Source organism: Uranotaenia lowii, chromosome 2 (genome assembly GCF_029784155.1).
Source record: "Uranotaenia lowii strain MFRU-FL chromosome 2, ASM2978415v1, whole genome shotgun sequence".
NCBI lineage: Eukaryota > Metazoa > Arthropoda > Insecta > Diptera > Culicidae > Uranotaenia > Uranotaenia lowii.
The window spans coordinates 21,741,582-21,765,789 of record NC_073692.1 but is presented as its reverse complement, the minus strand read 5'-3'; the positions used below and the strand labels follow the sequence as shown (position 1 = coordinate 21,765,789).

At 32.6% G+C, this 24,208-nt stretch overlaps 1 protein-coding gene across 2 annotated transcripts in view; it reads left to right on the top strand.

Moving 5' to 3' along the window:
* Nucleotides 1–24,208, top strand: part of LOC129746509 (potassium voltage-gated channel protein Shaw-like) — a 97,249-nt gene that overhangs the window by 46,678 nt on the left and 26,363 nt on the right. The window contains exons 6-7 of one of the 2 annotated variants that reach the window (XR_008737312.1): nucleotides 5,564–5,710; nucleotides 6,023–6,803. Coding sequence is in view for 1 of the 2 variants with exons in the window: in XM_055740184.1 (XP_055596159.1) it covers nucleotides 5,564–5,710 (147 nt within the window). In the remaining variant the exon portion in view is untranslated. The remainder of the gene's footprint in view (nucleotides 1–5,563; nucleotides 5,711–6,022; nucleotides 6,804–24,208) is intronic. The other variant, XM_055740184.1, reaches the window with a different exon arrangement.

Below are 24,208 nucleotides of genomic sequence, written 5' to 3'. Positions count from 1 at the left end.
GTCAAGAGTCAAGAGTCAAGAGTCAAGAGTCAAGAGTCAAGAGTCAAGAGTCAAGAGTCAAGAGTCAAGAGTCAAGAGTCAAGAGTCAAGAGTCAAGAGTCAAGAGTCAAGAGTCAAGAGTCAAGAGTCAAGAGTCAAGAGTCAAGAGTCAAGAGTCAAGAGTCAAGAGTCAAGAGTCAAGAGTCAAGAGTCAAGAGTCAAGAGTCAAGAGTCAAGAGTCAAGAGTCAAGAGTCAAGAGTCAAGAGTCAAGAGTCAAGAGTCAAAAGTCAAGAGTCAAGAGTCAAGAGTCAAGAGTCAAGAGTCAAGAGTCAAGAGTCAAGAGTCAAGAGTCAAGAGTCAATAGTCAAGAGTCAAGAGTCAAGAGTCAAGAGTCAAGAGTCAAGAGTCGAAAATCAAGAGTCAAGAGTCGAAAATCAAGAGTCAAAAGTCAACAGTCAACAGTCAAGAGTCAACAGTCAAAAGCCAAGAGTCAAGAGTTAAAAGTCAAGAGTCGAGAATCAAGAGTCAAGGGTCAAGAGTCAAGAATCAAAGGTCAGGAGACAGTCATCAAGAGTCAAGAGCCAAGAGTCAAGAATCAAGAGTCAAGAGTCAAGGGTCAAGACAAAAGAGTCAAGGGTCAAAGTCAAAAGTCAAGAGCCAAGAGTTTAAGCAAGTAAAATGATTGTTTTGGTATAGACAGCTTATTTAGTACGAAAATAAATAGATTGATGAGATATGAGGCCCTTTAAGCCAAAGGGGTTTAAGCGCATGAAAGATTATTTCGAGAAAAAACGCTTTAATGTTTTTGTGTTTGGCCATTTTTCATATATTTTTTAAAAATTTGAATTTTGCTCTCGAACGAAAAAATGTGTTGAAAAAAAAACGTAAAATCTAAATAAATCACTAAATTTAGTTTGAAATTTGAAGAATCGTTTGGCATCGTTAACTCGAAATCGACCATTTTTTCACTTACACCCCTTTGGCTCGGAGGGCCTCATATAATGAACAATAACTAAATAAAATTTGGAGAATAAAACAAATAAAATAAAAAAAAAATAAAAAAAGAAAAAAAAGTAAAAAAGGAACTCCGTGTGCCCACAGAGAGTAAAAATGGGAGAATGGGCAGTAAAGATATTTTAGGAAGTGGTAGAAGATAAAAGAAAAGGGAGTGAAAAGAAAAAAGAGGTAGGATATAAAAGGAAGAAAGAGAAAAATAGAGAGTAATTATAGTAAAGAGAGTAAAGAGAGTAAAGAGAGTAAAGAGAGTAAAGAAAGTAAAGAGAGTAAAGAAGGTAATGAGAAAAAATTACTCTCTTCACTCTCATTACCGTCTTTTCTCTAGAGAGTATAGAAAGTTAAGAGAGAAAAGAGAGTAAAGAGAGTTAAAAGAGTAAAGAGAGTAAAGCGATTATAGAGAGTAAAGAAAGTAATGAGAGTATAGACAGTAAAAAGAAAAAAAAGAGTAAAGAGAGTAAGGCGAGTAAAGAGAGTAAAGAGCGTTATAAAATGAAGAGAGTAAATACGGAAAACAGAATAAAAAGAATAATGAAGATAGAGGAAGTAAATCGAGAAAAATGATAAAAATGACAAAAATGACAAAAATGACCAAAATGACAAAAATGAACAAAATGGCAAAAATGACAAAAATGACAAAAATGAGAAAAATGACAAAAATGACTAAAATGACAAAAAAAAAGACAAAAATGACAAAAATGACAAAAATGACAAAAATGACAAAAATGACAAAAATGACAAAAATGACAAAAATGACAAAAATGACAAAAATGACAAAAATGACAAAAATGACAAAAATGACAAAAATGACAAAAATGACAAAAATGACAAAAATGACAAAAATGACAAAAATGACAAAAATTACAAAAATGACAAAAATGACAAAAATGATAAAAATGACAAAAATGACAAAAATGACAAAAATGACAAAAATGACAAAAATGACAAAAATGACAAAAATGACAAAAATGACAAAAATGACAAAAATGACAAAAATGACAAAAATGACAAAAATGACAAAAATGACAAAAATGACAAAAATGACAAAAATGACAAAAATGACAAAAATGACAAAAATGACAAAAATGACAAAAATGACAAAAATGACAAAAAATGACAAAAATGACAAAAATGACAAAAATGACAAAAATGACAAAAATAACAAAAATGACAAAAATGACAAAAATGACAAAAATGACAAAAATGACAAAAATGACAAAAATGACATCAATACTGATGTTATGAAATCGCTTGGTACATCTTTGTACCTGAAAATGATCACATTTTCATATGTGATGAAAGAAATTAGAGAAACATGAACTATCAAAGAACGAAAGAACATAAGCCGTAAATATCATGAAAATTTCGAAAAAGATACAACGGCTCACCGACAGGACTTGAACCTGCAATCTCCGCTTCGGTACAACGGCGCGTTAGCCAATTCCACCACGGTGAACGTGATGGAACCGGCGAACACGAGCAATCGAGCTCTGCCGATCAACTGCTGGACCTTCTATCGAAACACCATGTATATCCCGCATGTGATCTTTCCCTCTATTGATCTCTCTTGTTTCTCTAACCCCACCCATATGAAAATGTGATCATTTTCAGGTACAAAGATGTACCAAGCGATTTCATAACATCAGTATTGATTTCAACAGAGCAACACCTCCCTGTGTAACTGGTCTGCTCGGAACCTTGAGCGGCACTGATTGCTTCTTCATCTGACCGTAAGTTGCGGCAAACCCGAAGCAATCGACCATGTGCTCGCTCGGCTAAAATCCCGAGTCGATGGGTGGGGTTAGAGAAACAAGAGAGATCAATAGAGGGAAAGATCACATGCGGGATATACATGGTGTTTCGATAGAAGGTCCAGCAGTTGATCGGCAGAGCTCGATTGCTCGTGTTCGCCGGTTCCATCACGTTCACCGTGGTGGAATTGGCTAACGCGCCGTTGTACCGAAGCGGAGATTGCAGGTTCAAGTCCTGTCGGTGAGCCGTTGTATCTTTTTCGAAATTTTCATGATATTTACGGCTTATGTTCTTTCGTTCTTTGATAGTTCATGTTTCTCTAATTTCTTTCATCACATATGAAAAAAAAAAAACAAAAATGACAAAAATGACAAAAATGACAAAAATGTCATAAATGTCATAAATGACAAAAATGACAAAAACGACAAAAATGACAAAAAATGACAAAAATGACAAAAATGACAAAAATGACAAAAATGACAAAAATGACAAAAATTACAAAAATGGCAAAAATGGCAAAAATGACAAAAATGACAAAAATGACAAAAATGACAAAAATGACAAAAATGACAAAAATGACAAAAATGACAAAAATGACAAAAATGACAAAAATGACAAAAATGACAAAAATGACAAAAATGACAAAAATGACAAAAATGACAAAAATGACAAAAATGACAAAAATGACAAAAATGACAAAAATGACAAAAATGACAAAAATGACAAAAATGACAAAAATGACAAAAATGACAAAAATGACAAAAATGACAAAAATGACAAAAATGACAAAAATGACAAAAATGACAAAAATGACAAAAATGACAAAAATGACAAAAATGACAAAAATGACAAAAATGACAAAAATGACAAAAATGACAAAAATGACAAAAATGACAAAAATGACAAAAATGACAAAAATTACAAAAATTACAAAAATTACAAAAATTACAAAAATTACAAAAATTACAAAAATGACAAAAATGACAAAAATGACAAAAATGACAAAAATGACAAAAATGACAAAAATGACAAAAATGACAAAAATGACAAAAATGACAAAAATGACAAAAATGACAAAAATGACAAAAATGACAAATAAAAACAAAAAAGACAAAAATGACAAAAAAGACAAAACTGACAAAAATTGACAAGAATGAAAAAAAGACAGAATCGAGAAAATCACAAAATCGAGAAAATCAAGAAAATCAAAAAAATCAAGAAAATCAAGAAAATCAAGAAAATCAAGAAAATCAAGAAAATCAAGAAAATCAAGAAAATCAAGAAAATCAAGAAAATTGAAGAAAATCAAGAAAATCAAGAAAATCAAGAAAATCAAGAAAATCAAGAAAATCAAGAAAATCAAGAAAATCAAGAAAATCAAGAAAATCAAGAAAATCAAGAAAATCAACAAAATCAACAAAATCATCAAAATCAATAAAATCAAGAAAATCAAGAAAATCAAGAAGATCAAGAAAATCAAGAAAATCAAGAATATCAAGAAAATCAAGAAAATCGAGAAAATCAAGAAAATCAAGAAAATCAAGAAAATCAAGAAAATCAAGAAAATCAAGAAAATCAAGAAAATCAAGAAAATTAAGAAAATCCAGAAAATCAAGAAAATCAAGAAAATCAAGAAAATCAAGAAAATCAAGAAAATCAAGAAAATCAAGAAAATCAAGAAAATCAACAAAATCAACAAAATCATCAAAATCAATAAAATCAAGAAAATCAAGAAAATCAAGAAGATCAAGAAAATCAAGAAAATCAAGAATATCAAGAAAATCAAGAAAATCGAGAAAATCAAGAAAATCAAGAAAATCAAGAAAATCAAGAAAATCAAGAAAATCAAGAAAATCAAGAAAATTAAGAAAATCCAGAAAATCAAGAAAATCAAGAAAATCAAGAAAATCAAGAAAATCAAGAAAATCAAGAAAATCAAGAAAATCAAGAAAATCAAGAAATTTATGTTAATCAAGAAAATCAAGAAAATCGAGAAAATTAAGAAAATTTAGAAAATCAAGAAAATTTAGAAAATCAAGAAAATCCAGAAAATCAAGAAAATTAAGAAAATCAAGATAATCAAGATAATCAAGAAAATCAAGAAAATCAATAAAATCAATAAAATCAAGAAAATTGAGGAAAATCAATAAAATCAAGAAAATTTAGAAAATTAAGAAAATCAAGAATATCGAGAAAATTGAGGAAAATCAATAAAATCAAGAAAATTTAGAAAATAAAGAAAATCAAGAATATCAAGAAAATCAAGAACGTTAAGAAAATCTAGAAAATCAAGAAAATAAAAAAAATGTTCTATGAACTGTATAAATTTATGAACCGTAAATTATGTTGAGAAAGTTGATGATATTAATTGGAGGAAAAAAGAAGATTTACTTGACTTAGGGAGATCAAACAATCAAATGAAAACTTCAAGTTTTTCAAAAGGGTTTTAATTTTATTTGAACATTTGTTTATGTATACTAGAACACAGTACAGTCACATAATTGAATTCACTTTTTGAACACTCTTTCTTAAAAAACTAGCTTATTGCAATTTTTCGTTTTTTCTTTAGCCCACTTGAAGTAAGCTTTTCAATCATTTTTAACATATTGCGTAATCTTTTAGTTAAATTAAAAAAGAGAGACATTTCCATCAAACAAATGTACAAACTTCCACTATGGCATACATTCAATGTTTCATTTCCACGTTAAGGCAACGCTTTGCAATGCAGTTGTTCGTTTTTTATCCCCCATAATTTTTGATGCAATTGTTTTACTGTTTTTCCTTGTTTATTTTTTTCTTCAATTTCCTCCACACCAGGCCAAGGCGGTCCGGGGCAGTGCGCCAACACCGGTTCCGGCAAGCTTCCTTCTTCCAACGCTCCGAGCACCGGAAGCATGGACCAAACCATCAGGCGCATGAACGCCAACCGCAACATCTCCAAAGATGTCATCCTGCCAAAGATGGGTAAGTTCCTGCTTCTAGAAGGAATAGTGGGAAGAGATAGGGGAATTGTTGATGTTGATGTTTTTTTACAGTTGATTCTACCAAAGCTTGAATTTGAATCCTCTTTCCGTAAAGTAAGACATTCGTCTTTAAGCTTGGAATTCTGTAGAAATCTTTTCTATGTAGGTGGCTGCTTTTATTCTATCTTTTTCCCTCATTTCTTTCTTTCTTGATATCTTTTTCTTTCACGGACAATTGACAAAAAAAACCCTTTCATAATACACTTCTGCTCGGATCACGAAATTGAATCTTGCAAAAAAAAAATCCCCGTAGCATGATGGGACGACAACCTTTAGGTTATTTCTTCGCGTGCAAAAATCTATGTACAAAGTTGGTTTCTGGAATTCGTTGCTATCGTCGAATGCCGCCTGCAGATCTTACCGTGCCGTTTCTTATCAATGAAATGAAACCCAAACTTGAGCAGATCTCGGGGTACCTGGATTCAAAATCCCATCATCTTCTCTCGATGGAAATCGATCGCCCATCCCTCCGGTTTTTCGTAAAAATAAGCCGCTGAAAACAGATGACGTTTCGAGCGAAACAAAATCTTACATGAATTGCCAATTTCGCGAAAGTGATACTTCACCAGATCCCAAGAATGACGAACCGAAAAAAAGCAAAAAAATCAATGGAAGATCTCGCGTTTTGCCGGCGTACCTTTAAGACCCCCCAGAAGCAAACCCAGATGCCCAAGATAAGCGAGAGAGAGAGAGAGAGGGCGAATAAAAAACAACCCTCAATCATCAGGAAGGATCTCCTCCAGTTCAAATAAAAGGTACCGTAGGATTTACCTATCCATTTTTTTTCTGTGAGCCCACCGAGTAAGATAAAAAAGACGTTATGCTGTCAGGCACGGCAAAAGGAAACCCGCCAGCCACATCCGAAATGGAACGCACCCTTCTCAGCTTCTCAGTCAGTTCTTCCTCCCTTGAGATGATCCAAAGGCTTCTTAGAAGTTGCCTACATTCAGGCGAAGCTGCAGCATCCGACCAAACCGAACACAAGCAATAACAACAGAAGCAACAGCAGCAGCAACAACAACAATAACAACCAGGTAAATAAGCTCACTTTATGCTTGGAGGCGTAAAAATTTCCGCTTTTGATACCGCGCGTTACTCCTTTTTGAACATACTTACACATTGCACACACGCAAACAAAAAAAACCCGAAAAAAGCTTCCGATATCTCAAACACACACCGAATACTACCAAGTAGGAAGTAGAGCCTTCTCGTAGACAGCTAGGACTCACTGTGTAGAGTAGCGGTAGTTATTCTCTAACACTCTCCTATCGTTATTTTTCCACATTTTCTTCCTACCCCATGTAGCCTTTTGCCGGAAGAATATCCGGTTTGAAACCCTCTCTTTTTTTTTCCTAAAGCATAGGAGATAAACCGCACCGAGTTTCATTGTTGTGGCTAATCCTTTTGCTCAAGTTCGTCGGAAGGCTAACATATCCGAAAATGAAAAGACCATTTTTTTTTTTCGTTAAACCTAAAACGGGTAAAACAGCCTGTTTGTTTGTTGTTTTGAAATGCTTGAAATGCACCGTTTTATTGCAGTTGGGTGACCGCGTCGTCGTGGAGTTTTCTGAAAGGCCTAGGAACTAAGGGCGAGTTGACTTTCTCGTGAGTTGTATCCTGTTGTTTCCTTAATGATAATGTCGTTATGGAACGTTCATTCCTGAAAAGCGCTTAATCGGCTAACTGTGCATAACTGCTTACGAAACAATTCATAAATGTCTGTGGGAAGTCAGTCGTTATAAAAGATTTAATATTCTATGCAGACATTACAACAAGACCGATATATCAGGCTTTTAGAATCAAAGGAGAATACTTGAAAATTCATCATTGTTCAGTAAAATGATACTCAAGTAACTTTTATATCTATTAAAAAAAAACTATTCGATAGGAACCTCTAGGAACAATATGAATTTTTACTTCAATAGGGGAGAAAACAGCATAATGAGCACCCCAAGCATAGTAAGCACTCATCTTTTCTTGAGTAATTCGTATTTCTCAAATAAATTTTCACAATGAATAGTTTTGTAGTTCCTACTGTATCAATTTTTCAGCAAAAAGAAATATCCTTATCATCGTTACGGAAATATTAAAAAAAAAACCAACTTGGTTCTCAAGTGACCAAAATACTGTAATTTTTGAGCACCGGAAAAACATGATGTACAGATTTTACGCAATTTTCATCATCATTAAATTTTTGATTTGATGCCTCGCCGGACCCTTAGAGATAGATTTAATTTTGGATTTTTCCCTATAGTCTATTTTCAAACGCGTTTCTACTTTATGTTGTTGACTCGGGGCAAGCAGAGCACCATTGATCGAGGCACGATGAGCATTTTCTGCCTTAGAATCTAGCAGCATATTCATTTCGATGAAATCAATTGAATTATAGAGCTACAGCTCGACTAGTTTACATTTGACGATTTACCTTATTGGCAAGGTGTCGGAGAGGTTATTAGTAGACTCGAGTTCAATTCCTGGTCGAGGTGATTTTTTTTTTCATTCACCACTCATGATCAATTATTTCGATTGTTGCATTATGCGATTAGTACATAGGTTGGCAACCTGCGGCTCGTGAGCCGCATTTGGCTTTTTTGATGTAAAGCTGCGGCTCCTTAGGTCACTGCGCTAATATCATATAAATTTTTGAATAAAATATTTAAAAAATCGTGCTTAGGGGCTGTTCACTAATTACGTAAGCACATAGGGGGGGAGGGGGGGTTTCACATTTGCTTACGATCTCTTACTAGGGGGGTAGGGGGGGTTTCCAAAAATCTTACGTAAGAAATGTTACATTAAAATTTAATCACAGCGACAGCCATACGAAACCATATTACTCAGGTTTTTTTACTCTCTACCTATTTGTTGGTTATTTTAAATGCAATGTTATTTATCTTTTAATGTCTTTGAATTAATAAAACAATCGCAGGTTCTATAACCTTACAGAGAACCAATTCAAACCAACATGCCATCAAAAACACTAAATCACATTATTAAAAAAGATCGTCGCTTTTCGAAACAAAAAAGAAAATGGCTCGTTGTTACACCACGATTTGAATTCATCAAGTTTCGAAAATGACTTCAACCAGAAAAAATCTTCGAAAATCAATATAAGGCGCGTTAAATAAAGAATTTCTAGACAGTTTTTTCTGTGATAGACACTCTAAATTAAACAAACGATTTACCGACAAAAAATCCTAAAACTTTACCGCTGAATGAGTCTGAGCTTTTAGGTTAGTTGACAACGTGATTGTCGTTAATCATTTTTGCCCCAATTGTAGTAGTATAGAATGATGTTTTTTTTGAAGATTTTTATGATTTTTGAAATTAAGAGTTAATCACCGTAAATTTATTTTCTGAAATTATTTTATCGGCTATATCGGTAAAATTTTATATTTTTTGAGAAAGAATATTTAAAGAATTGAAAGTTTATAGAATGATAAAAGATTAGAATAAGGTAAAAGATGCTAAAAATGAGCGGAAGGGTAAATTAAATTTGAAAAACTTTTCATCACATTTCATCGTTTTGTTCCTCACGGGCCTTCTACCTTGCAGTGGTAGATACATTGTGTGGTGGTTGAAAATTTCCAAAATCGTGCTTACGTAATTAGTGAACGGCCCCTTAAGCGATATTTGAGTCTTGTGACCTGGCACCCGGATTTTCATAGGTTCAGAAGAGAATTTAACAATGCATTTGCTGTAGGAACGTGGGGATTGGACCAAATGGCAAAAGATTATTTTTTTAGAAGCATTAATTTATCATTTACCGTAAATGCAAAGAATGTTTTGTCATCAAAAAACGTAACCCTAATCAAATTTTATATTTGAGGCACTCGCAATCACTGTTTGCCCTCTATGAATAGTGATCAGTTGAAATTACTAAAATCTTATTAATATTAATCAACCCTTTCGAAAAAAAATTTCAACTTTGTCGCGTAACAACATAATAATATTGGATAAACCACCTCAATCATATCACATTTATTGTAATTGAAATCGGTCATTGTAATGTATCTGAATATTGATACCTCATCAACATTTTATATCGTCCGGTTTTCCCGGGGTTTGCCCAGATTTTCAAAGAAAAAGATGACAGGATGACGGACCGGTTGCCATGATATCTAAGAAAAAGTCCCGGTTTTTTTCCAGAATTATTCACAATTTGCACGAAATTCCAAATTTTCATCTTGTCTCGTTTGTGAGTTGAAATTTGAACGCCGCTGATGTACGTTGGTAAAATGTTTTTTTCGTGGGTTTATTTTTCAGCGTTTCTCTTGCTTTTTTTTTTGGAAAATAAGCAGATTTTGGAAGGATTTGCCTGAATTGTACCCGGTTTTGAGTTTTTAATTAAGAAACCCAATACACGGATTCAGCCCGCCTGGATACAGAAAAGTTCTGGAATGGCTACTCAATAAAGATTACAGATTTATATTGGTCAAACCACAGATTTTTTCTTCCAGTTATCTAAACTTTAGTAAGCATTGATGAATAATCTTCAATGTATTGTATTAATTTTTCATTCCATTGAACGCTCAATACTGAAGAAGCACATGTGACATATATGAGATTATAGAATTTTCCAGATGCTTAAAATTCTGAAGACATGTTCGATTCATGTCATGAATTTTGAAAATTCTACCAGTTGTCAGTACCATAATTTTTGAAGATTAAAATTTTCGACTACATAAATTTAAATTGAATTTCACCTTATACTTCTAGATTTTAGAAAGGATCATCTAAATTTGAGAAATGCCTTAAAAAGCTTGATAATTTTAAGAAAGTTTATTTCCTTCTAAAATTTTATTTTAAAAGCTTTTCTTTGTCCTAGAAATTATATGTAAATATTCTTCTTTTATAAATATGTTCAAATCTTTCACTTTAACATCATGCAAAGTATTCATTAAAGCTCTAGTTAAGATTAAATTCCAAGAGTCAAAATCAAATGGATTTAAAGTTATTTTTGTAAAACTAATGTTCAATAAGCATTCATATATTTAGATTTTTTTTTATAAAAACAAAAACAATAAATCTTGAATGTAGCTCTTACAAACTCTGAAATTTTGAAAATTTGAAGTTTTTGTTTCTTCCGCTTCAAAAGGTTGCCGACCACTTGACTAGTAGCATCATCAGCCAAATAAAGCATCAGAAACATAATGTATGAACGTATTTGAACTGTTTGTATTATACAAACAGAGTTGAGAAACAGTAGTTCAAACATAATTCGACTTTTCGGACTTTTTTCATTCGAACTATAATATGTAAAATTGTGGTGAATATTCGAGACAACGCTATGGAGTTTTGTATCTTTGACCTAGAAAACTTGATTTGATTAGAAACTTTGTAAGGGAATTACCTAAAAACTTTATGTATGAAGTTCATAAAGAAGTTAAGTGGTGTTCCTACCAAGTTAATATTAATCTCTTCAAATAGCGTGTTCTTTTGTGGTCAGAAAATCATTTACATTTGCCAATATACAGTGTTTGTTTTGTAATAATTTATTGGCTTATTAGAAAAATGGAATCCTCCAATTTTTTTTATTGAAAATAAAAACTACTTGGAAAAATATACGACGCACCATATTGGTGCTAGAATTATCTAAAAAATGCTAATTGACGAAAAGTTCGAAAAAGAGCTGCAAAAAAGTCGTCACATATTTTTATTTTAAAAATCTAAATGTGCCAATATGTAACGAACAACGTCAACTTTCCAACTCACTTTTCAAAAATTTTTAGGCCAGGATCTTAAGAAATTTTAAATAATATAAATGAATGTTTGTCTGTCTGTCTGCCTGTTTCCGATGGGCTCAGAAAGTACTAAAGCGATCAACGTGAAATTTTGCATCTGAGGGTTTTTGGGGCCGGATATGGTTTCGATAATACATTCAGAGCCCTCCAACTTGGAAGAGGGGACGCTCCCATACAAAAAAAAATACTTTCAAACAACGCCAACTTGAAGAAAGGGGGAGTAACAAAAATATGACACAATTCGAAAAATTTTCGGAAACTACTAAACCAATCAACGTGAAAATTGGAGTGTAGGCGTTTTCAAAACCGAAAATGGTTTCTTAAATACTTTCAAACCACTTGAAAACCGAAAAAAGGGGCTGCCATACTAAATTAACAAAACATGGACAAAATTTGTGCTATTCTCGAAGTATTTTTGATAAAAGTGAATAAATTTTGACAAAATGAGATGATTTATAGAATTATCAAATGATTTTAAACAAAATTAAATGATTTATTGGTATTATTGATGGAATCTTTCTATTTTATTGACTATAGACTCTTATATTCAATTAACGTAACTTTCATATTATCAACAAAACCGATGTCTTTGTGTTTTCATAAAGTTTGGCACAGTTTTGATTATGTACAAATTTTACTCTTCCCGCTTCAAATAGGGGAGATAATGTAACATTCATCAATCCAAAAAAAAATTGTTAGTTTTTTTTATGAAGTTTTATACATTTTTTGACTTAGTGGAAAAACTACTGTATTAAAGTTTCCTTACACCTTTAAACAAGGTAATGTTTTTGTATTATTCAAGAAGATTATTTATTATTTTATTGTAATAAAGATCTTTACCATTTTTTGTTACACAGGGTGGCTCCCCTTCAACCACCATTACGCATTACATAAGTATAATAACTCAGAAAGGCTTCGATAAGTCGAAGCATTTCTGAGTGATGTTTATTCAAATTGATATTAACCAATTTTGTTAGATGATTTGTTGCTTTGAAAAACTTCTCCAATTATTGTTCAAGGGGGCTCACATGCAAAAAAATACAAATGCAAAGTTGGCTCATACCTCGAGAGCTGATCAAGTTGAAATGAAATCAAAATTGGCATGGGATACCCTGGATTACTTATTTAAATTTTGCATACGAGAAATGTTTCTAGGACTGTTCGAGACCTTTTATTCCTAAAGTGGGAAGATGAGAAACGAGGAGGATGCTTGATTAAATCGAGCAAAATAATTGCGGTGAGAAAAATATTTCTTAAATTATTCGAACCCTTTCCATCCAACAGAGGGGAAATAGTTAGGTAAAAAAGGATCTCATGCAATTTCTCTTATAGTCATACAAGGCATCTATCCTTTCTTTCAAAGGGAAGATGAGAGAAAAGAGGAGGCTTTTTAGTGAATTTATTTCCAATAACTTAAAAATTGATGAAAACAATTGATTCATTTGATGCTAATCAGTTACAAAAATGATTCTATATTAATTCAAAACCTGCTCTACATTTGACGGGGAAGAGAAAGAGAGTTCCATACAATTAAAACAAATATTTTTGAATAACTAAAGTGCTAAAGTGAAGCAAATAAAGACAGAGTGATAATTTAAAAACTTAAAAATGATTGAAAACAAATTAAGATAAGGTTTTTATAATAGAAAAAAAAATCCATCGAGAAAATAAGAATTAACCTTTTTAGTATTGCAGTTCGAAGTGAAAGTTGTAGCTTCCATCTTTGAGAAGAATTTTGAAATTTGAATATGGCATACCTACTGTTAAAAATTTAAATAAATTAAAAAGGTGTTGCAAAGCACACCGAGGGTTTGCTAGTTTTAAATAATATTTTTATATGTGCAATATAAAACTTGTAATTTAAACTTATTCAGGTAATAAGCGAATTTTTTCACTACTAATAACTGATCTACAGCTTTTTTCCGGAAGCATGTCTTTCAAAAAAATCTATTACTTTGAATAAATATAAAATGAAAAATTAGAGCTGATTATTGCCTGAGAATTAATAAGAGTCACGTTATGAGCTTTCCAAAACTATAAATTATAAAAAAAATCAGTTAAGAAACCAAAGAGTTTTAGCGGAAATAGTGTTTGGGATCTTTTGGCAGTAGGAAAGCTAGGAAAACATACAATCATGAAAAAAATATTTACTTTTTGAAAATAATAATAGTCGTAAAATTTGCGAAAAAATGTTTTCTCTTGGCGTAATCATTATTTAGAGTAGGTACAAAATACGACATTTAACCCCTTCCGATATGTTAACACTAAACTAGAAACTTTTTCATAAAATATAGTCAAAAGAACTACTTTAACCCTTTAAAGTACTGCTTATAGCAATTTTTGATTCAAACGGATTGATTTACAAAATTTTTAATAAAAACATGAAAATTGTGAAACTTTTTTTCTCATAAACTCTCTACCGGATTTCTTTGAAAAGTATAGATATTATTTAAAAAAGTTTTTTTTGACTTAATTAAAAAACTCTTTCTGTTCGATCTTTAACATATGATTTCTTCTGTTAAATATATTCTCACATTTATTTCCCTCAAGAATTTTTTTCCAAATTACATAGATAAAATGTCACGAATATATTGAAGTCATCAGAATACATCTTTTTTTTTTATACCTTGAAATTGCCCGCCACACTCCCCCACACCAAGAAACTCATTTGAGCCCCCTGGAAATGGACGCTTTTGTTCCCAGCATGTCGACAGCACAAAACTCTACTCATGCTGGGAACCAATTTTTTTTTATGTAAGCTAGATGCGAGAGAATGTACGAGAATAAATACTATATTAACGATAACATGTGAATCTCAGTGGAAAAATATCCTTTTAAGAGATTCACAGAACAAAACAAAAATTTACTAGATTATGATCAACTTAAAATAAGGTTATACTAACATTCAACTAAGGCTGTCTTAAAGTTAAATTAAAAAAAAATAAGGTAAAAAAGAAAAAAAATGAAAATTACGATTACTGATATGATGTTTGATAGTTATCGAACATGATTTCCTTAGAGATAGTGTTTCAATTTGGATTTAAAGGCAAGTCGATTGTTTATATTTTTTAACTCATTAGGCAATGTGTTGTATTTCGTAGGCCCAATGAAGGAAATTCTACATTGAACAAGATTGGTTGTTGATATGCTTCGTTGAAGATGACGCGATTGACGAGTATTGTGCAGTCGTTCTCCGATTGTGAAATTTATGTTCCTATTCGTTGTGGAATGTATATTATCAAATACAAAAAGAAGGGTTTGCAAATCACACATTTTAAAAAGGGGTAAAATATTATGGGATATATTAGAATAAAGCTGGTTAGTTGGAAACAATAACGGAAGGCTAAATATAATTTTCAAGCAACGATTTTGCAATGTTTGAAGGCGTGTTAGATGTGATATCGAGGCGCGTCCCCATAGCGCAATCAAGTAATTTAATAGAGAATGTATAAAATTTTAATAAAATGTGACGCGGTACGAATTGCTTAATCCGCCAAGGAATTCCAAAAAGGGAAGAGATCTTACTCTCCAAATGCATGATATGATTTTTCCAAGATAAGGTTTCATCTATTAGAAGCCCAAGATATTTAAAATTTGTCACTTTCTCAATAACATTGTTAACGACTACTGGATCTCCGTGAGAAGGGACGATTTTTCGTGAAGAATGTATTATCATATATTTTGTTTTTGAGAAATTTAAGGTAAGCAAATTTGCATTGAAATAGTTCAAGAGAACTTTAAGATCATCTTCAATTTTACTAACGATATGCAAGGGACTGTTTGCTGGATAAAAAAGTGCAGTGTCATCTGCAAAGAGCCTTGAAACACCATGTAGAGGAAGTTTTTGTACATCGTTCACATAAAGTAAGAAAAGCAAAGGGCCAATATTACTCCCTTGAGGGACTCCAGTGTCCATATCTCTTAGTGAACTATAAGTGTTACCAATAGAAACGTATTGTTTCCTACCTGTTAAGTAACTACGAATGACATCATTCGCAATTCCCCTAATCCCATAAAATTCAAGTTTACGCAACAGAATATCGTGGTTCAAAGTATCAAACGCCTTCTTCAGATCTAGAAACAAGGCTCCTACTAGTTTTTTCGTGTCAATATTTTCTATGATTGTGTCCATTAGTTCACAGGTTGCTATTAAGGTGCTAGACCCTGCTTTAAATCCATATTGTAGATTATAAATGAGGTTGCTCTCCTCCAAAAATTTATTGATTCTGTTGATTAACATTTTTTCGAACACTTTGTTGAAAACGCTTAAAGTGGAAATCGGACGGTAGTTATTGACGTCATGGCTGTCTCCTGATTTGAATATAGGTACCACTCTTGCAATTTTAAGAGAACTAGGATACACTCCTGTCTCAATTTTATTGTTGAAGCACTGATGAAGAATTCTAGCGAAATCATTACAGTTATCTTTAATTAGAGAGGTAGAAATTTTGTCATGACCGCAACATTTTTTATTTTTTAGTGAATTTATTATCAAAATAACTTCATTTTGCGTTCCCGGGTGTAAAAAAATAGAGTTGGAGACACGATTAGTGAAGGCCAACGGATCAGAATCTGGTTTTCTGGGAATATCCTTTGCAAGAACATTACCGATATTAGAAAAATGTTTGTTGAACGCTTCGCAAACTTCGTCGTTTTTCTCAAGGACCACATTCTCTACTTTTAGAATTGTTTGAGTGTCAGTTTTATTTTTCCCCAAGATTTTATTAATGTTTTGCCACACTTTATTATTGGTCGTTTCGTTAAGTAGACTTTCATAATATGATAGTTTGCTCTTCTTTTAAGATTTGTCCACCTTATTAGAAATATGCTTTAGCATATCCTTTAGGTGTGAATCATTTGGGTGGCGTTTTAAGCGTTTAAGATAGTTGTATTTTATTTTGATTAAAGCACAGAGATCGAACGACATCCAAGGGCAAGGCTTCTCTTAAATTTTCATTTCTCGGGATATCTTTCTTGTACATTCCAATACCAATCTATTGTAAACAGAAGTAATTTCTAAAAGGCAACTTTCGGCGTCATCAACACGTTCTATGCTCTTAAGATAATCTGAGAACAAACGATTCAATTTTGAGTGATCAATTATGTTTTTATGTAGGACAACTTTACACTTGTTGGATGGCAGTTTGAGGGTCGTTATTACTTGAGAATGATCGCTAACATTATTATTGATAGTATCATTCCTTAATAAAGACAAGTCATTGAGTTTACAAACTACGTGATCGAGTATGTTTTTACTTTTTGGTCTTGTGTAGAATGTGTTGGAACATACAAAAGCGTAAGATTCTAGGAGCGACGAATAGTGTTTAACATTGTTATTGTTTTTCATGTTGACCGGTATATTGATATCGCCGACTAGGAAGCAAGAGTGATTATGTGGAACAGATGACAAAATATTTTCGAGAATTTGAAAGAAATTATTAACAGGAAATGTAGGTGGCCTGTAAATACTATGTATATCAAAAGTTTGTTCCTTTATTTTAATTTCTACACCAATGTTGTGAAAACCATCAATACATATATTTTTAGTCATTCTACACTTTAAGTTTTTTCTAACATACACTGCTAGACCTCCATAAGACTGTTCTCTACACGAAAAATATGAGTTATATCCGGGAATATTATACAACGAACAATGTTCTTGCTTCAACCAAGTTTCGCTTATGACGATAACGTCGATAGAAATATTAATATATTCAATTGTTTGCAAAATATTATCAAATTTTTCAAGGTCATTCATGCTGCAAATATTCCACTGAAAGATACATAAATTATTATTTGCATTTAATTGTACTGAAGAGTTGAAATCTTCTACAGTGAGGTGACATTGATTACTTACAAGTTCCATTTTAATCAAATTACAAAATTCACAAATCTTTAAAATTATGTTCTTAAAATTAGGTTCTTTTACGTTTAGGTGATGGAGTTGCGTGTTGGGAAAGTGAAATATTGGTATCTAAATTTGCCAAGTATTTGCTTTTGATCCGAGCCAAATCATCTCTATCTTTTACTCGGTCTGGTTTAGAGTTTACATCTTTTTTGACAAGAATTGCCCCTCCCCTACCTGGCCAAACAAATTGCAATCCTAATAACTGTTGTGACTCACGTAGATCGTTTAACAGTTCCATAGAGAATGGTGTTAGTTCATCTCGAAGGGTTATGTTGAAACTTTTACCGTCGATTACATAACTCGGATCTACGGTGGAGGAATTCAGTTTTCCAAAAGCCTTTTTCTTAAGGAATAAAGCTTCTTTAACAGCGATGTCCTTGAACACTATTTTGATCGGGGCCAGGCGATCAGCAATATTTTTTTAAGAATAAAGTCGTGTGATGTTTTCAAGCTGGTCCAATTTAAGGTCAAATCCAATGGTGTTACATATTTTGTTCGCTTATATTTTCATTATTGTAAGACGGAACTCCAAAAAACATAGCATTTTTAGAAATAGATTCTTTATTGATTTTATTCAGATCAGATTCCAACTTATTAACTTGAATATCTTTTCTATACTTTTTTTTATACTTTTACTAGCTGACCCCATACGAATTCCGTTTCGCTTTCAACTTGGAATGTGTCATGAACAGTTTGTGTTTGTGACAATATTTTTCCTATAACATTTTCACTTGGAAAAATGTATGTACAAAGAATAGTACACAAAATTAGAGGTTATGGTTATTCAGGTTGGAGATATTTTACTTTTATAGTAAGGTATATATTTTAATTTCTAACTATCAAAAATAAGTCCAAAAAAAATTTTTTTTTATATTTTCTGAAATAAGTAAGTAGTTGGCTAGTTTTTTTAAACACAAGCATGACCATTTGAGGAATTGGTAAAAAAAATCCAAACATTTAGGAATTAATGTGAGAGATTTAGTTAGCGATTCAGATCAGAATTATTTTCTACTTTTAATAACTCGATTCTTATTAATGATTTTGATTTGAAACTTTGATTAAGAAGAATCCACAATATAAATAATTTTGAACAAAAAACCAGTAAATATGTTTCAGCTTTTTATATTATTTTATTTATCTTATATTTGTTAATTTTATATTTGGTGTGTGTTCTAAATAAACTCTATTTGAAAATAAAGTTTTAATTTTGAATCCGAAATCAAAATTATGAAACTGCGATCGTATGTAATTTGAATCCTTAATAAAATTCTCACATTGATATTTGAGTCTTCATTATAAAATTTAACTTCGAGCTAGATCTGAATTTAGAATTTTGATTCCGAATCAGAGCAAATCGGAATTTCGAATTCCAAATGTTTTGGAATCTTAGTTCCAGATACTAATTTTAAGCCATAAAATGAAATTTGGATCAGATTTCGCGACCAGAAATTTAATATTCGAATTCTTAATTGTTGGTTTTTAGTGTGATTTCTTTCTGCAGTTATTTATTCGAAAGTCAACTTGAGAATCAGAAGGAAAATTTAGAAAGATGAAACTGATCAGATTTTTCAATTCAGGATCACCATGAAACTGTCCTTAGATCTTATTCTGCATGAGAATCAAAAGTCAAAATATCGAATCTTAAAAATGGGATGTTATTTTAAATATTTTTTTCTCATATTCCGGAATGACGAGTTTCAAACATAAATGTTTGAAATGCAGAACTGAGACTCGGATCAGGATTTTTTCAATGATGATTCAAACCGAAGATCAGTAACAATAAACTGGATACAGAATCCGAATTCTTATCACAGATTCAAGGATTGTAAGCAAATTTGAAACCACAAAATCTAGAATTATTCAAGCCTCTTACCAGATATTTTCCCGAAAATGTAAATCCGGGATATTTTATTCAATATCTGTCAATATCAAAATTATAAAACTAAAATAATGACGAAAACTCTTTACTTCTGTTTGACGAAATACATCACTCAATTTTAGTCATATTTTAAGCTTAAAAAAAACATTAATTTTGATAAAATTAACTCGATAAATTTAGACATAAATTTCATACTTTAAATGTCTCAATTTAAATATTCGTTTGATTTTGCAAATAAAGTTCGAAAATTCGGGCAAACTTTGGGCGATATGACATGTTTAGTTCAACCTTATGGGAATTCAATATTCGGGACTAAATTTCTATCAACAAGTTAGATTTTATTTAAGAAGAGCATTTCGTTTGGCATTTTTAGATATTTCAAGGGGGGGGGGGGGTGGGGGGGGGGAGGGGCGACTGAATCCCTAAAACCCTCGTTGCTACGGCCATGATCCCTTGAGCTGGTTCAAACAACACTAGATTCTGTAAATTTGCCATTTAATTCTGTTATTGATTAGTTCATAAATTTTGAGATTGGTATATTATTATCGTCTGTTTTTTTAACTTTTAGAATTAGGAATTTTAGGCTTCTTAAGAAAACGGTTTTAGGTAATCACATTATTAGGATTTTTATAAACGGTTTCTCACAATTTCTTCAGAACGTGGAATTCAAAACAGAAAACAAATTTTCGTACTATTATAATTCTGAGGTGCTCAAATGGAACATCAGTCGCAGATCTTAACTTACTTCACACAGAATCATTCATACTTTGTTTCTTTTTCCCAGATAAAAACGGTCCTGCTCTGCAGCTGTTTCTGACAGTTTGCAATCAAAGTGCGGGTCTGTCTGTGCCGTGCAGTGAGTGCGTGGAGTTGATCTGCGTTCAGTTTCAATTCCCCAAACGGCAGGAACGGGAAAAGGAACATTTTTTCCACATTTTATGGTGATTGCCCTCCAGCAAAATACTCGCACGCACAAAATCCTAACGACCAACGACGTTTCTTTGATGATTCTTACTGCTCCCTTTTCTGATGGTCCAGAAGGGATGAAGGGGCAATTTTTAGTACGTTTGTCATTCTGAGTTTATATTTTTAGTTTGAATGATTGAGCTTACCTTAAAAATTGGCTGGTATCAGTAATAAAATTTTTACCGTAAAGTTACACTTGCAAACCCCAGTGTACCCTATGCCCGTTGAGAAAATCAATGTTGGCAAGTACTGCTTACTTTTTAACCAACCCAGGATTGTCGGAAATTTTGGTTTGTATCAACTGACTACTTACCCACCATATGGTTTTCCCTGTTTTGTCTGTTTCTGATGCTGCGGGATTTGTCCCTGTCGATAAGAAACTTAACGACAAAACGTAAAGAATTTTACTGTGATTTGATGGTCCAAAGTATTTTGCTCCCCGACTGTAAACGTTTAATTGGATATGAACCTGGGCTTGCGTTGTATGTATCATTTTATGGAGCGATTTCGTGCGAGTAGTAAAGACTATATTGTTATTTGGGAAACTTTGTTGAAAAAACGATAAGTCGTCGGGAGATATTCCTGATCATTTGAATCAGGAACTTAATTTTTGGGAGTGAAATTGGAACCTCTTTATCTTGAACAGACCTAGCTCATTAGATGTCATGCCGTCGGGGTATTACTTTCATGAAGACTTTTTTCTATTTTCAAAAACATGTTTATATCATAGAAATTTAAGAAGCAACATTAAACTTCTCAAAACGTGCTCCCAGCACGTGGCATCTTAATTAGTGTCAATTAATCATCGTTCGTATTGATCCCAAGTTTCCATCACTTGGCCGAAATCTTCGAATTCGAAACGGCCGAAATCGGGCCAGCTAACAACCCAAATCAATGAACCGCCAAATGTCACGTCATTGCTCATCAAATCATCAATCGAGATTCGAGGTACAGCCTGGCGTTGGACGATCGTCTGCTGTTGGCTTTGGGTGCTAACCGAATGCTAGTCATCGAAAGTTTTCAGAAAATCAACGGAAAATTTTCATCATTCTCTCCGTTCCTTCATCGGTTGATGAAAGCATTGGCAAGAATTTGGCGCATATACCCATTGTATAGGATACTCTTCCATTGAAAGTTCTGTTGACGGCAGCCAGGGCTTATTTATGGCCTGTTCTCAATCAATCAACATGAGCGATAGTTACCAGCTTCTGGGTGCCTTTTCTGTGGAAATACTGGGACAATCAATGCTACTTGGAGGAGACATGATGGAGCGGTGTGAAGGCGCTCTTTCGGAGCCATAGGCGTAAGACATAAATTTTCACCTTAAAAAGTGAATTGAACAGTTTATTCTAACATTTGAAACAGAAAAAAACATGTCTTAATTAGTCCCTTATTAATTAAATTCAAGTTATATTATTTCAGTAAATTAAGTGTTCAGATCAATTATGATCAGTTCAATTCTTTGATTATGTAATTTCTACCCATTTTTGTTTGACTTAAAATTGCTATAGCAATAAAGTATCTTATATATAAAAATGGGGGCGTTTTCTTTGTAACAACATCACGTATGAATGGTCGGTCGAAATAAAGTGAAATTTGGTATCCGAGGGTTTTTTGAGTCAGAGATGGTTTGTATGATAGTTTCAAGAATCTCACTTTTTATGGAAGGTGGTTCCAATACAAATTCAGCTTTATTTTTTACGATTTCCATAAGAATCGATTCGGGATCACGTTGGATTTAAGGGCGTGTAGATGAAATCAAACATTTATTACGATTTATACATAAAAAGATAAAACGAAGCTTACCGGGTCAGCTAGTTTGATATATACGAGAATATCCCGTTGAGCAAAAAAACAAAAAAATATAATCTTGAGCCTAAACTGTATCTCAAAACCCAACTTAATTTGAAAGAGAACGAATCTCTGCGATGGAAGACTGCATCGATTTCGTTTCCGCATACTGTAATATTATTATTTATCATAACGTTTTTGTCAATTTTCAAATTTCATCTATCTAAACATTAATTTTCATAATATTAGCTAGTAGAACTTTTTGTCGCATTTTAACCCCTGAATGTATGCAACATATTCATGCTTTTTCTTCAAAAACATTTTTGACATAAAAATGTAAAATTTAATTCGAACGAAACCAAAAATGACTGAATTTGGTGCTTTATGCGTTTTTCATTACTTAACTCACTCCTTTTTCTAAGTAGGGTGAAAATCGTATAGTTTTGTAAAATCAAAAAAACTGGTGAAACCAATAGTTTTTCCTGACTAGTTTAGTTTGAGGTCGATACAAACCTTAAAACTTTTGATGTACAAGCGGTATGATTATCCCCAGCAAACATGAAATTGTATCAGAAATGATAACTTAAGTCTTTTACAATGGTGTTGCGAATCGCAATTCCAAGTGCATAGTGAAAAGATCGTATAAAATGTCGGCTGAAGTCAGTTTAAATTGGATTTGATAGAAAATCCACCATGTTTGTAAATTTTGAAATGATGTTACCCTCACCCGACTTCAAGTGAATCGTCATGCTCTTTCTCCAATCAGCAGTGCATCCAGATGGCAAAAAATCAGATGGGAATTGAGTAATATTGACCAATGAGAGAATTGAAAAATATTGTCGCTGGCAACGATTTGACTATGACAGCAAAGTCTTGCGCTCTATTGCATTCTTCCGATAGGTACGAATAACATGTAAGATGAAGCACATTTGGTGTAGTTTTCGTTGTTTAGAAATAGAAATTCTCCAAAACTGAAAATCGGATACGTTTTTACGACTTAAAGACACATTTTTTTCATTCTTAAATTTCGAGTTAAATTCGATTAGATTTTTCTGTAAATAAAATAAAACCATATTTCAAAGCTACATAACTCTTTTATTTTTCAAAAGAAATCATAAAATAGCACACCAAAACGCATTAAAAACTTTATCAGCTTTCAAAATATTAGTCTTTAAAAAATTTAAGTAATGATCTTAATCCTGATTCGCTCTAAATTGTCAATATGACGCAATTGGAAGTTTTAAGGCTTGTTACTTTTTCAGGCACATCATAACAAAACAATTTCTTCAGCGGCCCGTCATAAATTCATAATATCTTTCATTTTGTTTTTTATGGACGCTCCCTAAGGGCCCAAAAAAACCCCTTATTCTTGAGTATCAATTTGACGCTCCTGAAGTAAATAATTTTAAATCGATTCCACTGCTATTATTAATTTCAAAACATGTGTTCTAACCGGGATCGCCGACCAAATCACTCGTAAATCCGTTAAAATGATCAAGGTGATCACACGAACAAAAATCCCTCCAAAACAGTTAACGTTTGGCATGCAAGTATGGTGGGCTTAAATCCTGGTCAATATTCGTTATAGATTCATGCATGCAGGCTTGTGAGGTTTTTATAAACTTTCCGAATTCACACACGACGTATTTGCCGAACTTATTCCTGATCTTTATTTATTCTAAATGCAATAACAAAAATTCGCTTAAACTGATTAACAACTGATTTTTATTCCGATTTCTCAGACGATTATATTCTTACGCGATAGACGATGGTTGATAGTTCGGAGGGCAGTGAACTGCCGGTTTTATTTTTGCCTTTTCTACTGCTCTTCGTTATCTCGTCAACTTGAGCGCTCTATTGTCTACTATATAGGGTAATGGACTTATTTTGGACCAGGAGACCTATTTTGGACCTCCTTATCTAGCTCTCTTATGAAGCAACTAATAACGAAAAAAATTAGTACACAACATTAAGTGCCCGGGCTTCAACTATATCTGCTAAAAAATTCCATGATATGTTACTTTATTAGAGAGCTAGACAAGGTGGTCCAAAATAGGTCCTCTGGTCCAAAATAAGTCCGTTACCCTACTACTTCAACCTACACTACTAAAGTAGATGGGATGCTCAAAAATCTAAACTATTTTGTATAACAGT